Source organism: Haemorhous mexicanus, chromosome 4 (assembly GCF_027477595.1).
Source record: "Haemorhous mexicanus isolate bHaeMex1 chromosome 4, bHaeMex1.pri, whole genome shotgun sequence".
Taxonomy (NCBI): Eukaryota; Metazoa; Chordata; class Aves; order Passeriformes; family Fringillidae; genus Haemorhous; species Haemorhous mexicanus.
Genome location: NC_082344.1, coordinates 33,910,917 through 33,936,381, shown reverse-complemented (window position 1 = coordinate 33,936,381; position 25,465 = coordinate 33,910,917). Strand labels below are relative to the sequence as shown.

The 25,465-nt window shown below is 39.9% G+C and overlaps 2 protein-coding genes across 8 annotated transcripts in view; both read right to left on the bottom strand.

Moving 5' to 3' along the window:
• The window catches only part of MND1 (meiotic nuclear divisions 1), a 45,617-nt gene extending 40,452 nt beyond the window's left edge, over positions 1 to 5,165 (bottom strand). Inside the window, exon 1 of one of the 2 annotated variants that reach the window (XM_059844402.1) lies at positions 5,030 to 5,165. Coding sequence is in view for 1 of the 2 variants with exons in the window: in XM_059844401.1 (XP_059700384.1) it covers positions 192 to 194 (3 nt within the window). In the remaining variant the exon portion in view is untranslated. Of the gene's footprint in view, positions 1 to 191; positions 254 to 5,029 lie in introns of those variants that run through there. The other variant, XM_059844401.1, reaches the window with a different exon arrangement.
• Positions 5,166 to 6,149: 984 nt separating this feature from the next.
• TRIM2 (tripartite motif containing 2) overlaps positions 6,150 to 25,465 on the bottom strand; it is a 110,629-nt gene continuing 91,313 nt past the window's right edge. For 5 of the 6 annotated variants that reach the window (XM_059844398.1, XM_059844400.1, XM_059844399.1 and 2 more), the window contains 6 exons: positions 24,007 to 24,110; positions 22,690 to 22,857; positions 15,765 to 15,945; positions 14,065 to 14,135; positions 11,527 to 11,667; positions 6,150 to 10,554 (listed from right to left, as the gene is read on the bottom strand). In XM_059844398.1, coding sequence (XP_059700381.1) covers positions 10,402 to 10,554; positions 11,527 to 11,667; positions 14,065 to 14,135; positions 15,765 to 15,945; positions 22,690 to 22,857; positions 24,007 to 24,110 — 818 coding nt within the window. In that variant the 3' untranslated portion in view covers positions 6,150 to 10,401. The remainder of the gene's footprint in view (positions 10,555 to 11,526; positions 11,668 to 14,064; positions 14,136 to 15,764; positions 15,946 to 22,689; positions 22,858 to 24,006; positions 24,111 to 25,465) is intronic. The other variant, XM_059844394.1, reaches the window with a different exon arrangement.

Sequence of the window (25,465 nt, the reverse complement as noted above, 5' to 3'; positions counted from 1 at the left end):
CCCCCAGAAGCGGCACCGCGGGGCCTCCCCGGAGCGGAAGCCCCGCTCCCCTCAGAGCCACCGGGGCGGGGGGACAGCGAGGCGCGGGCGGCCGTCACCCGCCATCACCTCGGTCGCGGCTCCCCCTGCAGCCTCTGCGGGCCCCCGGGAAGGAAAGCGGAGCGAGGGGGAGGGCGGGCGGCCCCGCTTACCATGTCGCGGGCGGGTGGCGCGGTTTGATTCCGGCGCCACTGGGCGGGAAGAGGCGGGAGGGGGGGAGGGAGTCCTGGAGGCCGCGTGCGCAGCGCCGCCTGCCGCCCGCCCCGCCCGGCCCGGCCCGCGTCCCTCGCCGCCCTCACGGCGGCAGCGGTGTGTCCGCACAGGGCGCCGTGGTTTCGGCCACTGTGCGCGTGTTTTTTGGTTGGTTTTGGGGTGTTTGTTTGTTTTGTTAATTTGTTTTGGTTTGGGTTTTCGTTTGTTGGTTTTTTGTGGTTTTGTTTTTTGGTTTGTTTTTTTTTTTTCCCAGCCGGGTGGTGCCGTAGGATAAAATCGAGAGCACAAAAAGAACATGTTAACCGTGGTCTAACACCACGTGTATTGTACGAAAGGCCTGTCACAGGAGCCACAGGATGTGGAAAAATAAAGCCCTTGCTCCCTGTGGAGGGGAAGGGCCTGGCCACATCTGGCGTTGCTTGAAGCAGTTGTTCATTGCGATGACTGTTCTAGCAACTTTAATTACTGACGGCTTGCTTTAATTATTATTTGTGTTGTAAATCACTTTCCTTCAGATGCAGCAAGTTCTGGGAAATTGCTCTGCAACAGCAGTGGCTTCATATCTGCCATACTAAGTCAAGAGTTTCAATACAAGCAAATGAAAATGTGCGAGCTGAGATGTTCACGCACTGCCTGTGCATGTTTTCAATGCCTGTTGCAAGATGACCCCTTCCCTGAAACCTGACGTTCTGTTCCATGCAGCCAGTGATCCCATTCCTCATTGTGCACACTAGAGTATTACTAAAAATGAAATGCAAATGAGAAAAAGCATCTTTAATACAAAGCTTTTTGTTCTTTCTCGTGTGCATCACATTTTCAGCTTGCTAACTCAGGATTAAATCTGTTGGTATGCCCCCTCATCTGTTGTTGAGGGCTTGTATTCTGTCTCCCTGGCTTTCATTTCATTTGGCCAGCCCTTAAAGTGACTATGTCCCCACACTCCCTGTGACAGTTCTTTTCCTCCTGTCACCCTCACCACTGCAGTCCAAGGGTCTGGGCCCCTTCCTGCTCCTTCACAGCCTGAAACAAAACTGAGCTCTGCTGTTTTTTCTGCTGCTGCCAAGTAAATGGTTGCTGCAACATTTGCAAAGTCCCCATTGCAGTGTAGGTTTTCTCTGAGCAATAGGTATGAGTGGCAGGGTGGGTGTCAGAGCTGAACACACTGCCTGCAGTAGAGGAAGGGGAGAGGAAGGAAGGGTTTTCAGAGGGGCACTCACTCTTGATGTGGGTCTGGGGCAAGAAGCTCGCCTCTTCTGTTCAGTACTCATGAGGCAGCAGTGCTCCCATCTCCCCATTATTTGTGAAAGTAGACTGCCAGCAAACACCCAGGTGTCACCTCCAGACCAAGCCAGCACATGGCTGGAGAACACACCTGGCACCACAGCTGGAATGCATTCCTTTTTTCAGAGGGTGAATGTGGTCTCAGCAACCCAGAGAGCCCACCCACCTCCAAAACATGCTCTTGAGTGATGTTGGGGCAAGTGGCTCTGCAGGTTTTCTCTGCCCATGGCTCCTGTGTGATGCCTTAAGATTTAGCTTTCATATTTTCCAGATTCTGTACTGCATTATTAGATAACTCTGATCTTCATATCAAGTGTTAGCAAGTTCTCTTCACAGGTTAGTTGGACCAAACAATCCTTTTCCAGCCTGAGAACCAAGGACACCGTTGCAGCTTCAGGCCCAAAAGATATAAACATCAGCAAATTGAGAGCAGTGTGGGAGGATGGGACTTCATAACCTGAAGTTGTAATTGGACAATGAACCCCAATATGTGAATGGACCAAAACTTATAAAAGTGTGAAAACTTGTGATCTGGTGTCCCATCTTGGGTGGAGCCATGGCTGGGCTCTTGTAGTGCCCAAGGTGTATCCTTCGAAGGCCTTTTAATAAATACCTACTTTATTCCTATAACACTGTCTAGCCTTTGTTCTAGGTAGCCTCTCTAGACATCATGGGGACAGCCAGGCTCAGCTGCCCCAAGTGCCCTGGCAGCCCTGAAGCCCTTTCACAGTGTCAGGAAAATCCACAAACACCAGAGGTTTATGTTCAAAAAGGAGACAGAGGAATTGTGCAACTTCATTCAAATAAAGGGAGAGAGTTCACTGGGGCACACACCCACAGGGTTTTATCTCTGGAGGTTTCAGAGGACAGCCTCCTTTTATCCTAAATTCCTAGCCTCATGTTGCCTCTTCCTTTCCCCATTGGCTGAGGTAATAGGAAGGTACAGCTTTCCTGAACTGCCTACCACATATCCCCCCTCGTACCTACTATTTCACCCCAAAGCTCAGAAACTCCAGCTTGTGCAGAACCACCTGTTTGTTTCAGGAGCCAAGTTGTCTGGGCTCTGCAACAAACCTGCTGCCCGAAGTTAGTACAGACATTAAGACCCATTTCAAACACATTAACCCCATACCTTCACCCAGCAAATTGATTGTAAAGACATGAGCTTTCCTGTCAACCCCCACATCACCAGGTTCAATTTGCTCTGCAAGGGGAGGTTGCTTAACACCTCCACATTTTGCAGCACCTGATCACAATGTTGGGTGAAAGAGGTCCCAAACAAAAGGGTGTATCTCATGCTTTGTCATTTGAGGGGTGGTTTTCCATTACTGCAAGAAGTGGAATGAATCACTCCTAAAATACATAAAGGCCTGGCATTTTTAATGGGCTTCAGAATGTCTAAAGGTGGTATTTCACAAAACTGCTAGTCTTATGTTATGAGTCTAAAAACAAGACAATGGATAGAAATACAGTGTAATGGAGACTTATAACTTTTGTGTCTTTCTGTTAGAATATTGTTTTCATTTTCCTGTGATTTTCTTAAGCTTTAACAATTTGGGCTACATTTTCTATTCTAGGAGTCTGACTGAGATCTTTAAATACCGGTCAAAATAGTTTTCCACCGTTCCTGAGTTAGAGAAAATACAGTGCTTTGTCAGTGTAATTATGCTTGGATGAGAGGAAATTTCTACTCTCCCTAATTTTGCTCTTACAATTGACTGTAGCTGAATTACAATCAGAAATTCTGTTTGGAAAAGACAATAAAGTGACGATGGCAGAAAGCTTAGCCAGTAGAGAATGAAAATTATCCTAGTTTAATTTTGTTCCTTTCATACATATGTGCCATAGCACAGTCACAGTCTTAATTACATGAGCTATTTTTTCAGAAGGGAAGAGCTCAAGTCGAATATGTCAGGAAAATTAATCCACAAACACCAGAGGTTTATGACCAAAAAGGAGACAGAGGAGTCCTGCAACTTAATTCAAAGGGAGAGGTCATGGGGCATTTCCCATGGGTTCTCTCAAATTTTCAAGGGACACAGCCTTCTTTTTATCCTAATTTCCCAGCCACGTTTCCCTCTCTCTTTCTTCATTGGCTGAGTAACTTGAGAGGTACAGACTCCCTGAAACACCTAATACCCAAGACTCCTCTAGTGTATAAACCCTCACATTTTTCTTTTTATTTGTGTCTCTGTTCTTTTTTCACTAAATCCAGAGATTTAGCAGAGTCTTGCGTGAGTAACAATCTGTGTCAATTAGTGGAATTCCTATGGAATTTATGGTTTCTCTCATTGCTTCTTTCACCTTGCTATATCTGGCCTTATCTATGTATCAGGCCCGCAGTTTGTTTGTCAAGACCCCTGCTTCTCATTCCTTTCTAATAGCAGATCAGTTTATTTCTAGAAGGGTAAGAGCAAGCCTTTTGAGTCCTGTGGCTGCCTCCCACAGCACCTGTATGATTGACAGCAATAGAGCATGGAGGACAAGGAGGTGCTCACCCCCCAACTTCTCTGAGGTCCAAGCAGTCTGTCATGGGCCGTGGCCACACAACAGGAAGCAATATGATCCATGAGTATCCCACACAGGCCAGTCTGCTGCCTCATTTCATCCTTGAAAGAGCTTTTGGACTGTAAGCAGGTGTTCTCTCTACAAACATTTAACCTTTGAATGAAAAACCCTTGGTGAGAAATGCTAAACTTACTGCTTCCACAGCTTTGCTAGGCAGAAGTGAGCATTGCAGTTATCCTCGAGGTGAGTAGCTCAAACACTAGGATTTTGGTCACGAGGCGTTTCTCTGAAGGAACAAGGCATTCATGTGCCTAGCTCAGAACAAACCTGAGGGCAGCAGCCTTCAACCACATGTAGCAATGAGCAGCCAGTGCTGGGTATCTCCTCTACCAGCACAGATGGGGTCTGCCTAGGGAGAACATCTGTCCACAGAAATGACATTGACTGTTCCACTCCACTGAGAGTTCAGTCTGGTCCAAATTAGGGAGCATTCACATGAACTGTCAGTAAAAGTGTGGGGAGAGTTAACTGCAGAGCAGCACAGCTGGATGTGAGAGAACGTCAGCCTAGGAACAAGGAAACGTTTTTGAACGTGCAGTGGTATGTTAAGGGGTACCACTCTAAAGAGAGAAAGCCTGGCTAAGGGTGACTGCCCAAAGTACCTGCTCCTTTAGCTACTTTGGCCCCATTCTCCCTGATATTGTTACTTGTTGGTGAGACTGGATTCCTTGTCCTATTTACAGAACTCCTAAAAGATTCTCTTGCCTCTTTTAGGTATTTTAATAAGTACCACAAGAGGGTCAAGGAGGAAGTTGGTCATTTACTGCAGATATTTTCTGGTAAACAAAAGTGTTCTCTGGTATTAGCGTTCAGCCTGTCTGTCTGATTTTGCTCAGTAGTGAAGAGCCTCTGCTGTAGCAATCCAGGGAACAGAAAACATTTCTAGCCCATCAATAAGAAAAGATTGGGAATGTAACAAGCATCTTACCTACTAAGCTCAGTGGTTTCAGGAAATCCTTTGCTATTGCTTCTATTCTTCGTGATCTTTTTTACATGGGAAGGAACAAGTGCTCTGCAACTCTGAATGTCAATCCAACACTGCTCGACTTCAAGATGTGTGTTCTTTTAGCTGGCATACAAATAAAGCCTTTTGTAATCATCTGAATTTCAGGGCAGATAGACAAGTACATTCAGCACCAAGAGTCTATGAGTGTGTATTCATCTCTAGACTGACAGAAAACCAAAACTGATCCATTACATTGTACTAAGTTTGTCTTTAGGAGAAATATGAGGCCTTGAAACATGGCTGCTGATACTCCCTATGACTTGCAAGAAAGAATAAAACACATATTCCTCTAGAGGGTTTGGGGGAAAGATCCACAAAAATGGACAGCTGCTCAGTATTTCAGCTGTCTAATTTCTGATGTCCTGCCACTGAGCAAACACTCATCACCGGGGGTTTCACTGACCCTGCTAGTCCCCTCCATTGAGGTTGCATCCAAGACAAATGATCCATCTGAAGATTCCTCCTTACTTCATGAGCACGTTCCCAGTCACACTGAGTTCTCAAATGATTCCGGTTTGGAGAGTTCACCAGTGACCAAGAAGACACAGGTACTATGTGAAATTGAAGTTAACACAAGGTGGAAATTTATTCTTACAGGAACAGAGTCAGACTGAACTCCTAAGGCAAATTTTCTGTTTTCCACAATAACTTAATTTGGTTTTCTGCAACAGACGGTTGAAAGATTATATCACACCTCAGCTAAAAGGTACGGTGTACCTGTGAGATGCAAGCAGAAAAGCTTACAGCTCTTAATCTTATTGCCACCAATGAAAATCTTAATTTTGATTCCTGGACTGAAGAAGCAAGAAAGGAACAAGGAAGCTCCAACTCTGCACAATCTTCCCAAGAAGAACTCAAGTCCGTCTTTCCTCTGTCAACCTAAAATTTAACACCCATGAAAAAATCACAGTTTCCTTAGCTTGTGACCTGTGGTGTCAGGGAACAAAACTAGAAAAAATTACCTGTCTTCCTGCATTATGGGGTTACTTTTAGGGACAAGTGAGTATGAGACATATGAAAAATAAATCCTCAACCATGAAAATAACAGAGGAACCAAGCTTTATTTTTATTAATTGAAATTTTTGTGCGTGGTAAAGGTACACATTGGACTCTGGTTTTCCTACATTTCCAAGACAGAGTAATTTTTTTTGTCAGCTAAAGCATTATGAATACCATGGCACACAGGAAGCTAAAACTACACGCACACACACGCGCGCGCGCACACACACACACACAAGTACTTTGATGTGCATCTTTCATCCTTGACCTTAAGGAGAAAAAGCCTGTATTTAGCTTCATAGGGATTAAAAAAACCAAACAAACAAAACCATCATAATCGACAACAAAAAAACATGTGAGAAGAATATTTCATTATGAGTGTCAAGAGGGTGCAAGGCTTACATATCCACAAAACATATATTACAAAGATGGAATGTACAAAAACGTTTTTAAAAACATGAAAAAAGAACTGGAAACACTCCTAGAACTGGCAAGCTGCAGCATATCAACTGGTAGAGATTTCTATCAGGGGCTGCTGCCGTACACTAAGCAACTTAGGAAACATTCCCATGTCATAAAGCCAAAGAAAAAGTGTCAGGGTTGTTAAGGCTGTGTTGCTCACAAATATCAACTGAAGTGCTGTACATTCGTCAGAAATAAAATAACCTGTTAGGAACCTTGCCACTCCACAGTACAAATACTTTTTGTACACTTTCCACAAACAGGTCAGATAATCACTGCTTGATTTCTTGAAGAAAAATTTGACTTTACATCATGATTTCATAACAAGCTGTCTCCCACAACTGAAAGTCATTTCTTTATAACAAACACAACATATTGGACACTTATAGTTCTCATTATGGCAACACTAGATCCTTATTATAAAAAATATTGACATAAAATCAAAAGCCCTCTAGCTTTTACAGAACAGATGAGCATTTACTAGAAAATAGCACTCAATCTTTATGAGGCAATTGCTTGCCTAAACCATTTTCCTTTTCAATACATTGGTGCTGGTTTAGCCTATGCAAAACTCTCCTATTGTTTATATTGGATTTATCTGAACAGATCTTTTTATTCTATTCACTGAACAATGAAAATACAGTTGGCTAGTTTGTCCTAAAATGCTCCATATGACACAAGATCTAATAACTTTTTGAGATTACTTTTGAGTTGAAGATTAGTTAAATGAAGCACATACTTTCAGCATTCATGCTGTGCTGCTACTCAATTAGCATTCCAGGGAAGTCAAGGGGACATTTGGTTATACCTGAAATCTGGCAGCAGCGTAAAGCCTGTAAAGTCTTTAATAAATGCTAACAACTGAGCAAATCACGTAGTGCAATTCTGACTTTCCCTTAATTGGATGAGAAAAAAAGTCTGCCAGTTTTTAAGTGCAGAATTTCTGCTTTGGTTGCTCTTTGTAAGGTTTGTAAGCCAAGCATTTTAGTGAAGTTGGCTTCAGAAGCACTCTAAAAGCAATGTGTTTCTCAGTTTCCCGGTGCCAGGCAGATAAGGTCAGACCTTGGAAGGGAATGTCCTATGCCACTAAATTTGAAGTTGACAGCATTTGCTATCAGAAATAACTTCAAATTCATGACATTCTTTAGGTGCTGCTCTGCTGATAATGTCTGAAAATCCAAAACACCACTCAATTTTAAGAAAAAAATCCACAAAACTCTTAATAACTTTGAGCTGGGTTGTGAGGAAGGTTATGTGCAGAATTCACTTATTTCATCAGGATGCACTGGGTTCACAAGGGTTATCTAAAATCCTTCTAAACAATGCTGGACCAAAGGACTGAAAAGCTTTTGAAGAAAAGTGTATACATGAAATAGCACAGTCTTAAGTATCTTTTTTTGCTATATGGGTAAGGATCTGATTTTCATGCTTCTCAAAGTACCTGACAACATGGATTGGGAGGATTTGGCAATGTTTTCTGAGGGGTAAACATGTAAGCTTAGTAAAATTGTATTCTAAAAATCCATATTTGAAACTAAATGTGATAACTGACAGCCACAGCACATTTTTAAAAGCTTTTATCTCAATCTGTGCAACCCCTTCTCTTTATTACTAAATACAGCTCAAATGCCTTTTCTGCCTTGATATGCTATTTAAGGGTCTTCCAATGTCAGAAAGTGTTATAAGGACACTTAGAATGAAAATTTGATCTACAGCTTTGTTAAATTTTGATAGGACAGTTTATTTGTAATGACCGAGATACCATCTTCAGAATTTTAGGACAAACTCAGTTCAAGCAGAGGATATTTTGTTCTCTTAGTAATAACAAACTTGAGTTTTAATATTCATAAATGTTACCACCAGTTTCTTAGCTTCGTTATACAGTCCTTAAGCTTCATGCACAAAATATTTATTCCAATGAAATAAGGAAAATTATATTTGCACGAGAAATTTTAAATTGATTCTATGTGCAAAAATAAACAAAGGAAAGAAGAGGAAATATCTTCATGAAACAGTAATTAAAACCCAGACAAACCCCCCCATTTAAGAACCTTGGGGTCTGCATTTTTACAAGTCAAATGCAACTTTAGAAAAAAACCATTAGTTTTTCTCAAATTTATCAAAACAACCACCTTACATTTTAGAAATAAGACAAATACTTATAACAAGAAATTTTATCAAAGATTTCCTTCCATTTTGCAAACATGCTTAAAATACTCCCTTGTTACTGACCCAATGCCCTTTTGTTTCAAAGCCCTAAAAATGAGAAAGGAAAGACAGCACTTCCCAGGCTATTGTAGGCATTGGCAGCAAGCTCGCAGCTCCTCAAGCAACACTTAAAAGGGAGCACCACTCTATCTGTATCAGGCTACACTAGCAATTCAACCTTTGACCACTGGATATAAGAATAAAGCCAATGCTACTTTAGAAAGGACAAGTTCATACTTAAAAACCCCCAATAAACCAAACATTAAAAGCAGAACCATGCCTGTAAGCATTTCCAGTTAAATTAATACTTCAACAAAGAACACAGTAGAGAGATCTGGCAGAGGAAGAAAGGTCATTTTTCAGAGTACTGCCATTGTCAAATATCATACATACGTTCCAGTTTGCTGAAATAACCCACATTTACTTTTTTTAAATTTTTATGTCAATCAGTCATACATACATACATACATACATACAAACAAATTGGAACAAATCTCACAGTCCTTGTTTTGTCCTCTAACAAAATTCCCTTTGATGAAGGACTTTAGGAATTGGTTCAAATTCATTTTTATTTGTAATGTATTTTTTCTCACATAAAAACAAATAGCTTTGGTAACCCTTGGCTTTCCTATACAACCTCTGTGTACCACAGTTCCTTTGGTTGTATAATGTAGGTCCTCCACAGGGTACTTCTCTGGCTTTCTGTCCTGTGTGAAGCTGCATCTTATTTTAGAGGTTAATACAATGAGTTGCCGTAAGGAAACATGGCAATGAACACGTACGAAAGAGTGGCACACATGAGGTTAATTGACTTGACATTGTAATAACCCTGATCGTAATGAACTAGTTTGGTGTCAGAAGGTCTGTGGTTATACAGAAATTCCGCTCCCACTAATGTGTCACTACAATTAAGTTTTTCCAGAGCTTCAGAAATGTCAGGTCTCTGCAAAGTCCTTCCTGCACATTGAGCAAGAGGAAGAGTGAAAAACAGCCGCACGAAACAATCCTTCATTAATTCCACATGAGTAGGGAATTTGCATTGATTCTCATAGTGCTAAACACTGAGCTGTGTTGACGGTTAGAGCTAGGTGGATTTTGTGAGACTTAACCTTATACTAAAAGGACCTACTTGTTATACACAGTAAGACTGAAGAATGTTAAAAGTGTAATAGCTACCATGATAATGAGATCTAGAAGATTCCCAGGATCACCCCTGGGTTAAATAACGTGTAAGAATGATACTTCTTTAAATTTGGAAGCTCTGAACAGAAGCTATCCTTCGCAGTCATCAAAAAGCTTTGGGGACTTTTCCCAAACTTTTCTCATTTTTGCCTTATTAGTTTATTCCAGTTTCATAGGATGCAGTTTGTGTTTCATTTCACATTGTCTTTGTGAATTCAGTTACGGAGGATTTTTTTAATTAACACTTACAACAAAAAGTTCAGTGAGAAACATAAGAGGTGCAAGTCCTATGTAAACAAGGTAAGTTTGGAAATAATCACAAGAAGTCCATAAGAGACTCCTTTGTTATTAAAATAAACACAAAGTAGGAGATCTCCTGCACTGGATCTCTAGGATGAGTCTTTTCTTAAGGGTGGGTGATTATCCAGCTCCAGAGCTCATTGCTACTGTAAGTATCGGTAGACCTTGAAGCAGTGATTTCCAGAGTCTGCGACTACAACGTGGCCATCTGAAGTAAGAGCCAGACCTTGGGGACCATAAAGGGGGTCAGCAGAGGTGTTAATGTAGGATAGAAATGATCCGCTTCCATCAAAAACCTTTGAGGGTGAGAAAGCACAGAATAAATGTTCTGAATAAAAAAGGAAAGTAGTGGACACAAGTCTGCTCTCACTTATACTGTCATACTTCTCATTTCTGAAACAGAATAAACAAGGGCAAAATCTGTTCTGTTATTTCATAAAATGCAAGTTTATATACAAATGTGTGCTCTTATTAAAAAGAACTAATTATAACCAGCAGGATCTTTGCAAGAATTAACACACAATAAAATAATAATAATAAAAAAAAGAACCTCAGCTGTTCTTGTTCTAAAAATAGTCAACTACAATAAATCAAACTTAATTGGGAACTCAACCAACACCTTGTTTTCCTAACAAATATCACTGTTGTGGCTAGCCTGATTCTTAGGTTCCCACACAGAGAAAACCAGGAATTTGTTTACCCTGTTGACAGTGCTTCCTGAGAACAACTCATAAGCAGCTCCCTCAGTTTTATATTGAGTGGAAATAATACATACACTTATTTATTAGGTATTCTTTGGCAAACAGGAAGACCTTGTGATTAGCACTTAAAAAGAGTGCAACTCTCATAACTTGAAAGCAGAATAATTTCTCAACATTTAAAAAAGATTATAAAGATCTCCTGCATTCACCTCAGGTCATTTGCTTTTTCATCTTTCCCACTATGTCTTTGATCTTCTGTTATGGTGATTATAAATTACTATCATCTCAGCAATGCTTGCAAGTCTCATAAGTCATCATGAAACTTTTGGGGAACTACTTGGCACCAAAATCCTTGGTCACAGTGGCCATCAGAGCTGCCAGCAGCCACACTGAAAAGCTCACAATCTGACACCACCAGGTCTGAAAGTGGACAATGAGGCATATAAAGGATGGTGTGAGAAACCACATCACTTCTAATGCTGATGGTGTTTCTTGGGCAGTCTGAAGGCCAGAGTTAGCAACCCATTAATTTTTAATCAAGCACCTTTGAAATACAGAAATTTTTACCTGTATTCGGCTGTTTCCCCAATCTGCTACAATAATATTTCCATTAGAATCTACTGCTACTCCAGTTGGTGCATTAAATTGCCCATTTCCTTCTCCATTTGATCCAAACTTCAGCATGAACTCTCCCTCCTGGTTAAAGACCTGTATAGGTTAAAACAACAACCTAAATATGGCACGGTATCAAGGATTATATGATCTGATTCATGGCAGACATGAAGGCAAAGGGCCCCAGAATTCTTCTGCAGCTTGTGCATCTTGAACTGAAAAGAGCTGAATGCAGATGCAGCACTGGGTGCTTTGTTTCTTTGGAACTAAAACACAATGGAGCAGATGCTCTCTTCTCTGCTTCCATAATCTAACACACATTGCAAATCATGGCATGCTGCTCTCTGTAGACAGGTCAGCAACTGAATTCTCTGTGATGGTAACAGGTTTAGACAGCAGAAAGATGGAGCTGATCAATGACTATTCTGTCAGTGACCTGGATGCACCAATGGGACCAAACAAGATACAAAATGTGTCATGTACACAGTCCACAGTCATCTCTAAAATATTTTCGTCCATCTTGGATCCAGGCCCAGCTACAGCACAAGGTCCAACAGTGTTCTTAGAGACTGACTGTGGCTTGCACAAGAAAATGCAAAGACCTGACAAGTGCCAAGTGCACACTGAAGTGCTGATAAGGTGGAAGATGTCAGGGAATTATTGTGTTCTCAAACCCACAGTGAACAGAGAAAAAAACATTTGTGGGAGGAAATTAATGAAGTACCAAGTTGGTGCCTCAGAGGATTAAAGAAAATAATAATAAAAAAAGCCAACTAATGAAAAAATAGACAAAGATATATTGCTCTCTCCCTGGGCTGAAGTGACCAAATGAGAGAGAAGCCTACATTGCACAGGATTTTCCATAAAAGGTGCCTGAGGGAAGGAACATCCTTGAAGGTTAATGGGGGCGGGAGAAAAATGTTGCTGAGTGAGCTTGTTTAATTCAAGACACTGGTGGCAGGATGCAGCTTTGGGACTCATAAGAGTGAAATTAATTTATTTAGTTATTTAGAATTTATTATTTAAAAGAAGATATACTCTCTGCTCTCAGCTTATAAACTCTCCAGAGTGTCAACAGTTATATGTACCAATTTAGAGAACACTACAGAAAAAAGAATCTTTTCTGGTTAGTACTGAATTGTAACAAGTAACATTTGTATCCCATTGAGTCACACCAGAGACAGATGGGACACTCTTCTCATTAGAAATGCAATAATTATAAATCCTCTAGGATGCCACACTTCTTACATTTCTTCACTTGCTTTTTTTCCATTTCAGTTTGCCCCTTGCTGTTAAGCCTCTCCAGGCATTCTTGTTACCAGGCAAACCTTGCTTGTGGAGAGGTAATTTATGGAGCCATAGGCATCCTGCTGCTTTAGGGCTCCTGCACCAGTCTTGGTGTTGTAATCCAAACCACAAGCTGCTACTTCCTCACCAATTCCAAAAGGATGTGCAAGCAAGGCTGCTATTCCAGACCTAGGTGATTCAGCCCTGCTCAGGACACAAAGGTGTCTATGCTCAGGCAGCAACCTCCTATTTCAGGTGAATACATAAAATTTATTTTTTCAATTGGAAACAGTGAAGAACTAGACTGAGGGATCAACTCTGTGTTCAGTCAAAATAGGCATTAGGTGAAATGCCAGGGTTTTTATTTTGTTGGTGTGTGGGGCTGACACACATGTCCTGAGAGCCCAGGTAGAACAGCATCCTGCCTCCGTCCTCCTGCTACTCTCTCCTGTAGAGGGAGGGCACAAGAGCACGCGCAGGAAGTGCAGGAAAGGGAATGTCTGAGAACAAACACACGCAGGTGAGGCATTTCTGAAGCAGCCTGTATCTCCTTCATAGACACTTGCCAACACATCTCAGCATGTTTCCTTGGTCTGGTTTATTACTGGGACAAACAAATAAACTTCCTATCATACCATGACTTTAACAGGCTGAGAGTCAGGAATTCCCATGGGTGTAAGCACTAGTGACCAGTTCTGCCCAGTGCAGGAGGCACTGAATGAAAACTAATAGTTACATGGGCTTTAAGAGAATCAGGCTGTAAAATGGGTCCAGTAATCTTAAAGCTTATAGGTATGTAATTTAAAGACTGTCATGTGTCTTTACTTTGTTATAATTTTACAAGTAGAAATGTGGAAAGCTTTTACTGGGAAATTCAAAAGCCAGTCTTTTAAAAGAAGACAGAACACAGAGTCAATAACAGGTTTGGCAGAAGGCTACTAAAAATAAGTAAAGTTGAAATTATTTATTTATGTTAAAGCAATGGTATTAGACACCATTATAGTGACACCAAAGGCAATGGACTATATCTTCACTAAGCAATGCCCTGCATGCAAAGTTCTCTGAAAGTGCTGTCCCTATAGCAGAGCTATATCACACTCCCTATATGGAGTGTGATCTCTTTGGTTTTAACAATACGTTGTTTTCCCCAAGAAAGTGTCATAATAAAATTAAACTGGCAACATTCCAAGTTGCCATTGACAGTACCTTGACAGAATGGTTATGAAAATCTGTAATGATAATTTCATTGTTGCTGTTTACAGCTGCAAAATGAGGACCTGCAATACAGAAAAAAAAGAAGAAAAAAATAGTAATACCATTAAAATAAAAAGTATGATTAAATTAAAAAAAAAAAAATCAGCCTGCCAGCATATTATGTTTGGCTTCTGAACAATTGTAGTCCAAGTGGGAATACCAATTTCAAATTAAGAGTAATTTTACTTCATTGTTTCTTTAAAAGCTCAGCATGCTTTTTGTAAGCACAAATAATTTCCTTTTCAACCAGTTGTCAGCTATTGTTACCAATAAGCATTGTTGATTTCTCCCTCCCTTGTATACAAATGACTAAGCAGAGATTCATGGGCTTATTAACAAGACAAAACATGAAATGCTTAAGCATAAAGTTGTGTATACACTGAAAATTGTTATCAGAAATGTTCCTGTTAATTCTTAATTGAAATATTTTACGCTCTGTGTGCTTGCACCTTACAAGCATTTGTGCTAACAAGTTTTAGGATAAATAACAAAGCTACTTAGAAGACCACTGTCAGGGAAATAAGGGCATTTTTTGCTTTACATTGTGTATTGAAATATGTGTGCAAATTTGAGTAAAAAACAAATGGTAGCTTGAAAACAGGCAAGTACCTAAATTAAAACACTTGGTGCTATTTTGAGTTATTAAACAGAACAGAACTCAGATTCAGTTTTTACAGTATATCAGGGTAAACTATAAAAAAGTGAAAATTTTTCTATTGAAAACATTCAAGTATTGACAATTTACCTGTTTTCTGTAGCCTAACAGCAAGAACAGGTGATATATTTCTCAAATGAACTTCCTGCTTAGGAAGTATTTGCCTACTTATTTTCAGGAGGTGTTTTTGCAAATTTTTGAATGAAAATAAATTGAGATACCCAGAAAATTTAGCTGTGTTAGAGCCCAAGCTATGCCATAACACATTGCAAGAGATCTTAGGATAAAAACACATTGATGCTATTCCTCTATTTCACGTGAACCAGTCAAAACATCAGATGAATGAAACTACATACTAAAGATGACCCAACACTTGTAAATTGACCTGCATACCTAACTTGGCACCTTCATTTCAAATTTTGAAAGAAGAGCTATTCACTTAAAATATAACAGTGGAGTTGTTCTGTTTTTTAAACTTTAATGAATGTTCTACTTGAAAGACAGCATGTGCAAGCAGTCAGTTGAGTATAAATGGCAATTTCCTCAAGCTTACATTGGCTGTTCCATAACTCTGCCTTCCTGATCTCAATCTTAACCCTACCCAATTACACTCATTTTCTAAGTGATACCACTTAGGGCATTGGGTTTTGTGTGTCTGATGATTGGAAACACAAAGCACAGCATCTGAGTTGATTGTGCTGAGCAGCTTAGTGTGGCAATTACAAAGCACTTAGAAAATGCTAGTTAAGATCAGTCTTTCTTGGGTCACTGATCTGAAATGTTTCCAGGCATAGGGAGGTAGATGAAACAATCTGGTTACAGTTACATTTGCAGAACAGATGTTGCAGTCTGCCTGACCAATCAAGCAAATAGGAGCTGTATGTCTAGAAGAACCTCTCCCCTGGAGGATAAAGGGGTAGGATACAGCATCTTCAACATGCTCAAACATCATGCAAATGTGAGCAGAAGAGGCAAGAAAAGGGGATTTACATATTACCATCAAGTGTACCTGCAAACTGCTTGTCACCATTTCCTCGGCTTCCGAACCTGGTGACTATTTTCCCATTTGGCTGGAAGATGAAGACACAGCATGCTTTATTGTCCACGACAATGATGTGTCCATTACGATCCACTGAAACACCTTTAGGGCCCATGAGCTTTCCAGACCCAATTTTGGCCTAAAAGGGAAAACACAAAACAGAAAAATATGTTGGCATGATAGAAATTAGTTAGTACAGTTTAAAGATTGTATTACAAGCACAGAGGAGAATGGAGAGGCTTTTTTTCATCAAAAGTTGGAAGCAATAGTTTTTATCAGCTCTTACAATGTACTTCATAATTTTTTTCTTCAGCTGAAAATAAGTCTGCTTTCTGTATGCCTTTTCTAGACTGAAAAATCTGCCACCTCAGCAACTGAGTCCAAACATGTAACTCATAAGAAATTCATGTGACTTGATAAACCTGTCAGAAATGTCTGTGTATCCAGCATTAGGGTAGCAGCAGGATAGGCAGACAAGCAGAAAGGACTTTTGTCTCCTATTGTGTGCTGTTCCTGAGTCCAACAACCACCTTGGATAGATAGGAGACATCTTTATCACTGCCTGCATCAAAGAAGTCAGAGTTTTTGGAGCATCAGGGCTGGGTGGGATGTACGCTATGATGTCCTCTGTTGCCTTTCTTGGGTTAGTAAGACACCAGCACCTTCTGAGCGCTCTCAGAAAGAATGTGAGCAGAGATAAGGCTCAGGCTAACCTCTCTATCTTCCACCAGATTCCACATGAGATTGCTTCACTTGCTGCTTAAACACATGAAGTGTCAGCTGAAAACTGCAAAGGGGACAGGATTATGTTGCCAAACAGCAAATGAAGTAATCTTTAAAACACTAAACAAATCAAAGCTTGTTCCTGTCTTAGGTAAATAAAATTATTTCCATCATTTTAAATAGGCCTTGTGACTACCAAAACCATCTGCCGGCATAATCAGCAACAGAAGGGGAATTGTATACAATATTTCACTGGAAAAACGTTCAGTGGAGATGAGATGGATCTCATAACAGTAAATTATTTGGAAAGGCTAGAGAGCTGTCAAATCCAAAAATGCCGGAAGCATGCTTTAGTAGGTTTAAAAAGAAGGGATTCTTAAAAGAGGATCTAAGCAACAGAGCAAGCAGAAATTGAGACCAAGCCTTCCAAGAATCCATGAGCTACCTGGGCATATGCCCAAGAAGACTTAGGATCACCTCACAATCCATTTTGCATTTTTCACCATTCAGCTTTTTTTTTGGCTGGGATTCTAGAAACTGTTTTAATCTACATGAAATCAGTTGGGTTTTGACCTTACAGTTAAAAAAGGTTGTAAATCTTCAATTGTTTGTGTTGGAATGGAGCAACTTGCATCCTGCTTATAGACCTTTTTTTAAATTGAGGGACAGATTTGAAAGCTGGTTTCAAAAGTCTGTACTGGACAGACAATTCAGTGGAGGGGCTTTGTTGAAATTATGGGTTCCAGAACTTTCAGATTCTATAGTGATTTGTGACAGACACATCCTGCAAAGTGAAATTCATATCTTGGTGAAGAACATACATTTCTGCTTGCATTGGAATTTAAATGAAATATATACTAAGATATTCATCATATTTATGAAGCAAGGCCATCTTTCACCTCACTGCCTTTGCAGAGTGAGACAGATCACCCCCTAGAACAAGCAATGCTGGGAGTCAGAGAATCATTTCGGTTGGAAAAGACCTCTAGGATTGAATCCAAGCATTAACCTACCACTGTCATATTTACCATTGAACCATGTTCACAACTACCACATCTACTTCTGACTTCTCTGCCACTCTCTCCTCCCTCCTGCAGTTGGTGAGTAGCAGTAGGACAGATTACAAGGCATTGAGAAAATCCATTGCCTAACTCATTTTTCTCATGTCCCTGATGTTTTCAAAGCAAACAGAAGGAGCTCTCCTATCCTTAGTAAGTCCCACGCTCCTATTGCATGGTACATTCTTGTAGGTGGGGTTGCAGGTAAAAAATAGGAATGATCCTAAAATAAAGCCACCTGGGTACCCTGAGGATGGCTGCTACTAAGCCACTACACAACCTTTTTCAGTCTCCAGTAAAGAAAATTCCAGGGAGCAAATCTTGCAGCTTCAAGACTATGCTTAGCCAACATGCAATGATCTTGTGTCAGTTTTATGTTCATGTACATATACTGTTATAAACTGCAAAATATTTAGGCAAAATCTACCTAATTGAATCATGCTAAAATATCCCCAGGAAAAACTATTAAAATTTATTTTGTGTTCACCAGGGGAAAGATATCAGCAGACCTACAAAATGTATTCAGTTTGCATAACAACAAAGCAGCAAAACCATAAATCAAATGCAAATCTGTAGATGTATTTCCTTTGGGGTGATTAAATAATATTCTCCTCTTTCCTTTGGGATGCCCATGTGGTTGTCTGCTTGAGCACTGCACCACCTCCTTACCATCTTTCCAGGATTCCTATGGAAAATGACTCAGACTCATGAGTACAGTGTCTTCCTGCCCATATAAACACATATGGAAAAATATAACAAATAAATCACATACTACATTAATGGGCACTCAGTGCTGAGAAGAGTAATAAAAATCACTATTCTTGGGCCAGGTTTAAAATATAATTTGCAAGCAGCAATGAAGTATGCCCAGCTAGAGTCTGCAATGCTTTTTACTAAAACTCTGTTCCCAGTTTAGATCAAAATATGCTGATGACACATTACTGGATCTGGCTGAACATATTCTTTGTATATTTTTATTTCAGAAAATTTCTTAGAATTATAGGTTTGATTATTTAGAACAGAACATTATGAAACCCAGTCACTCCCATTAAGTGTATGAATGGAAGTATTTTCAGGCTTTTTTTCCATTAGAAATGAATACAGTATAATGAATCATGTAAACCCTTAATACAAATAATGTGTTTAATTTAATTCAGTCAGGGACATTATGTCCCTTATTTTATAAGCTCTTAGGAATTTAGACTGGTTTTCAAACATGTGTTTATAAAGACACCCTACAAGGTTGGAAAATATTCTACTGTGGGATATTCCCAGAGGTAAAAAAAAAAAAAAAAAACCAAACAAACAAACAAAAAAAACCAAAAAAAACCCCAAAAAACCCAATCAGCCTACATAAAAATTTATGAATACTTTTCCACTGTAGAAGTTAGCCTGTTAGAGCTAAGTTTAACTTTACCATTCTTGTTGCTGTTTGAAAGGTTCAAGATTGTCAGGGATTAATAAAAAACTTTCAACAAACCATCTTTTCCTGTTTGACAACTTCTCTATTAAGGACATGCAGCTTTGTCACACTGCAATATCACACAATAAGCGGATTTATTATTCATCTGACTGTCCAAATTCAACTGTGACCATTTAACCATACCACCCATTCCCATCAGTACATGCAACCAGCTTCAGACAGCTCTTTCCTTAATTCTACTAGTGAGACAAGGTAGAAGTCTGACATATAAAATATTTCCTTTAATCTTTTCCCACTTATCTAAACTTGATCTTAACTTGACTTGCAGAGCCCTATTTGGTTGATAACAAGCTTGTCATCTTATATACAGCTCTTCAAGACTAGAAAGAAAAAAATCTGCAGAGGAACATGAATCATTCTTTTGGCTCTGTTGTCCAGTTCCTTCACTAGGTTTGAACACCACTTGGTGAGGAGCTGGTACAGCTGTTTCACCATGCCCTCTCTCCTTAGCCTAGTGCTGTATCTGCTGCAACAGCTTTCTTAGCAATTTCAGAGTACTTGACACACTGTTATCTGCTTCATTATTACGAAACAAAATAACAATTATCATTGTTATTTCCTTCATCTGCCTTTTACAGATGAAGAAAATAAAGCACTGGGAAGTGAAATGGAAGATCACTAGTCACCCATGAGATCTATGGCACAGCCAGAAATAGAAGCCCCAAATCCTAAAACCCACTCTGAGTCTTTATCATATCCAGGTTAGTACAGCTGTTCATGTGCAGAAGCTCATGTTTTGGTGTAACCTTAGATTAGAGTTTGCCCACCTCTGTATTTGTGTACATTTTACAGCCTTGAGAAAACAGAACTCTGTCTTTGTTGCTGCCAGAACTGAGGAAGGTGACACTTTTCTGCCTGGCAGTGGAGGTTGCCAAGGAGAGTCAGTCCAGTGTTGTAATCAGGGATATGCCTGGGCCTGGCTCCAGGGAAATTTGCCTTATGGCTCACATGACTATTAAAATTCCACTAAGGGAGAGTGAGTGTAAGTAAATACAGAACGAAGGGGACAACATCAAAAATAGTTAGATTAAGCTCAAAACAGCCCCCTGATATTGCTGAGTTAACAACTAGCAGGCCACCTGCATCAGAGGTCTTACACAATGACTTGCAGGCACAGTCCTTTGAAGGCAAATGCCATTATCCCTTTCTCTCTCTCTGTTATTTTAGCAAGTGCTGCCCAATTTAATCTGACAAGGCCCCCGTAAGAATTACCACTGCCAACACACAAAAAATTACAAGGCTTTGCCCAGATTCCCACAGGCTAGATCTGTTACATCTATGTTCTGTCCTTCCATTATATTTTATTTAACCCCATTATAGAATGATATCCTGAGCTGGAAGGGACCCATAAGGATCGAGTCCAACTCCCAGTCCTACACCATCATGCCCAATACAAGTCCCTTCCCTTCATGGCACTGACTGTCCCATATCACAGCCTCACCCTCGGTGTGCATGATCTTCCAACCCTGTGTGTGTCCCCCCACAGTTCCTCCAGGCCCTGTGCTCACCCCACCTGCACCCCTCCTCCCTAGCACAGCTCTCCAGCTACACTGTACAGCACATGATCCCCTGAACCAGTGCTGCACCAATACAGGACCCCCTACTCCCATTACAGCTCCTGAGTGTGGCCCTGCGCCCAGGGCCCATCCGTATCTCCATGCCAGTGCTCCCACTGCCTCGTTCCTGCTGTCCCCATACACATGCTCTGCCACCTGCCCTGCACCCAGCTCCTGCACTTATGTGCTTATGTATAAAAAAATACTTCTACAAACATTTATTTTTCCTCTCATAAATATGGCTTATTGCATTCAATGTAAAAATAGTATTTTATACAATTGATGTTACATCTCTCATTTAATCATTCCAGTCCCAAGAGCTATGAAGTCTGATGCATTAATCTGCATTAACCACACAAACACTACCAAATATCACACAGCTTTTGCATTTTTTTGCAATCCAATGAAAACACTGACTGAAAACAAATGTAGGCTTAGCATCAGAGGAACTACATTAATAATTAATTTTTTCCAATACCTGTCTCCCTTCTGGTAGTATATCACACATAGTGTCCTGGCTTCTCCAGAGCTTTTTCCTCCAGAGCTGGCACCATCCAAAATGTTGGATTTACAGCATATTTTAAGAAGGCAGGAAAACAAGCCCTCCATGTTCTGTGTCCAGTTCACATTAGTGCTGTTAATAATTATTTAAAACACACCTAGGATAATCAGAATATTTGGATTCTTAACTAAATTACATATTTCTTTGGGTTTGTTTTGATGTTTTCATTTCATTTAAGAACTTCAGCCAAAACCAAGGTTTTCCTGTGTAGCTGTAAGTTTTCAAAATTACTTGACAACTAAAATCACATCCTCTCTGCAAATGCAAACAATGTGTATTTTTTTAACACTTGCACTGCAATTCAGTATTGTTTTGCTTTAGCTTGAAGTCTATACATGATCTGGATTCTTCTAGAAGTGTACACACCAATTTCTCAAATGGAGGTCACTGAGGACTACGCAAGTACAATTGCCTATTTGTATTTGTCACTTTGCAAAGACAATTCAGAGAAAGGCCATTTCTTGCTGCACACACGAGCAGCTCAGAATCTGAGCTTTTTGGCCACTAGGCTGCCAGAAGATTAGCCAAACAGGCCATACCTGCCCAATGCAGGACTCCAGAACTTGATAACTATGGTAGAAATTTCTCTGCAGGTCTATTATCCCTATGACCAGTGAGTACAGCTAACCTCTGCCAGAGGTGGCTCTCTCTACTGTGTATCACCAGACTTGGTATCATGCATTCAGAGAACAGCACCAAGTAGAGGAAACTTTTAATTCTGTCTAGAACTGCACCTGAACCCAAGCAAAATAAATGTTGCAGGTTGGAAATCATCAATGTAGTGTAGTAGCTGCTGTCTCGTTTTATTCCCATTAAAGGGATCAGAGTTGCTATGAAAATATGAAGTTGTTTTCCTCAGAATTTCTGATTTCTGAAACCTACAACATCATTACTGTCTTTCAGTTTTTTCAGTGCACAACAAACCAACTAGAACACCTGTCTATGCTGTAGCACTGAAACAACACCCTGGGTTACCCTTCCTTGCTTTTATTACCAACAGGATCATACATAAATTATACACTATATTTGCTGAGAAGTATGGAATAAAAGAGGAAGTCATCATCAGTCTGCTACCTTCTTTTCCTCCTCCATATGTCACTGAAGAGCTTCCTGTACTCCTTGTAAGATTTTGTCTTTGTCTGTGTGTGTACATGTATCTGCACACACCCTTCTGTAGAATCAGAGTACTAATGATGTGAAGGTTGTTGAGCTAGTCCAACGAGCCTTGCTGGCAATTGCTGTCCTCAACCATAAGTTATAGAAAGGCATCTAAGCACCCAGTATGGAACATGTTGTCTCTGCTTGGTGTAACATTAGCATTACTGCTGTGATCTCCTCCTATTAATTATACCATGTGGCTGGGCCAGTTGGTTTCCACATCACAACAATGGAATTTAGACTAAGCTACAGCCAAACGATGTAGTTTCTTGAAAAATAATGTTACTTTGCATTCCTTTGTAAGACCAAGAAAGCTCAGGAGAGTTCACATAGTAACTTGTACCTTAAATTTTCCATCTGATGAGAATATGCTAACCCATTTGTTATCATAGTCTGCAATAATGATGTCACCACTGGGATGCACAGCCACTCCTGTTGGCCGCTGCAGCTGGCCAGGAGACCTTCCTCGTATGCCAAAACGGCTTTTGAACTGACCATCATTGGAAAATATCTGTAATAGAAAACAGGAATTTTAAAATTATGTCCACATATGACCATCACCTATTTCTTGGAGCTTAGATTTTAGCAAGTCACTAATCAGCACTATAATCAGGAAGAGAGTTGGGAACGTGAACCACTTTTACACAGTCCATATTTGAAAGTGATATATCTAATTTTAGAAGACCCTAAATTCAAAAAAAAAAAAAAAAGAAAATCTCATTGCACTGTTTTTTCAGTGAACTCAAACATTAATTAATTAGCTTCACAGTATGTCTCACAACGGGGAGAGGATGGTATTATTCCCTTACTAGAAATGAGGCACTGAGTGCTAAGTCTGTAGAAACCACAGGAATATGTCCACTGGTTGTGTCCCCAAGCCAGGTAACTAGACACTGAAGTTCCTCTGAAGAGGCTGCATATTACAAAGCATGAGGGTGCTGATGAATATTTGATTCTGTCTCTTTGAAAAAGCCTGGAAATGAGTTCTCACAGCATGTGGCTTGCTGGTTCTCCCATACAAGAGCAAGCGACACGCTGCTGCTGCCGCCGTGTTCATTGCTACCACATGGGCAGCCTAGAGAGTGATGACAAATTGGTAATGGTAAAAAAGATAGATGGCAAGGAAAAGAAAAATTATAGCTTGATTTTCACATTTCTTTACAGAAACCAAGAAATTATGGGTGTCAGGGTGTTACCACAGAAAAGATTTGATTTTGATATCAGAAAGAGAAGTCAGTTAAATAGACTAAAAGCCACTTAAAAATTATATCTATATGCTTTTTTTTTCTATTTGTACTTCTTACAAAATTATAATTGTGGCACCATGCTCTAGATTTACATTTGAAAACATGAGAGTAATAAAATTTACAATGTAAAATTATGTTTACAGAAGGGCATTTTTCCAGATTATTGCACAACTTATTTTTTCATTCATTGCCAAATCATAAGGAAGGGAAATAAACTCTGATGATATACTAGATATAGTATAGATCTGAAAAAGATAGCTGGAGGTCAAGAAGATGGAAAGTAAATGGATAATAAATTAAGTTTCCCTTGTATTTTCTACATCTGACTGAATTGTACAAAACGTGTCTTTCTGAGACTACAAAAAAGGGAGAGGTGTGGGGGCAAGGAGAAAAACACTGAAATATTCTCATACCTGCACACACTGGTTGTTACTGTCTGCTATTAATATTTTTCCATTTGTAGATGCAGCTACACCTTGAAGATTTGTAAATTCCCCTTTGTTTCTTCCTTTGGTGCCTAAAATTGAACACAAAGCACATAAGAAATCAGGTTAGACAGGACTAATCAGTTAGGACCCAAATGCCAACACACGCAATTATTACATTTCTGATCAAAGGATTTCTATTTTGAAGAGTTCTTCTCACTGCTACAACTTCAAAGAACCCTCTCAGTAACAGATACACAATTCTACTGACAAGACAGGATTGGTTAAGGGACCATTCTCACTCTTCAGCATGTGTCACCCAAGCCCCCATCAGAGGCATTAATTGCCTCTTCAGCCTTCCTAAATCAGTGCTCACAAATTGCCTCTTGCATGAGGGAAACAGTAAAAGGTTTTTACATAAGCAATAGACTCTTTTAAACTGCAGATTTTTATTCTACTGAAAGGGTAAGTACATGGGAACATACGAGGGGGGGGCTAAGATAAGAACCTGGACAGATGACGCGGCTTTAGCTAAGTTTCCTTAGTGAAATCACAAAGGTGGGATAGAACATATCACTTGGGATGGAGCTCTTTCAAGACAGTGATGTTTCCTATTCCCTCATTTATAGTTTGTAGTCATAGGCTTCAAAGATTCCCTTAGCAGGAAAATGCAGTTGAAGAACTAACTTTGAACAAATGGGACTTGTAGGCCAATAAAGACCAACACCTGGAGACTGAATGCTTCTGGAGAGACCTTGGATTGTTCTAATAAAGCAGTGTCCTCACACACACAAGTCTCATTTTAACCCAGGATAAATGCACTTGTGTGTTACATAGAACTGTAAGTCTTTTGCCCAGTGGCTTGAGGTGATAAGGAGTTGTAAAATGTCAATTTTCCACAAAAGTTCATTAAGTTTAGGTGGTTTATTAGATGTTTGTTCTGAGACATTCCATGGGGAATCACAGAGCAAACTGGTGTCTTTAAAAGATCAGCTCCAAAGTGGCTGGTCCAAAATACACCTGGAACACAGGAACAGGAACCAAATTCCTGATTTGTTTGTGAAGGAGGCTCAGGGGTCCTTAGAAAATACTCCAGCTATGATCTTGGACTCCAAGGATATTCATAATAAATGAAGGAATCCTGAAACAAAACAAAAAAAGCTCAGCAAACAACCACCAACTCTATATGCTGTCCTTTCCAAGACATGGATACAGTGCTGTTTTTCCTTGGGAAATATTTTTACAAGCATTCACTGGGTGTGTATCTGGCATTAATTGGTTCCAATATACGGTTTTAACTGAAAAACTTGTATTTCATTTTAGTCAGTCCAAAATATTCTGGAGTGCAGTGATTCAAACTATTCTGACTGTGATGCCTAATTTAAGACATATATATCAGCTCTAATTTGTATTTAGCTTTCATCGGGGATGTGAATGCTTGTAACAA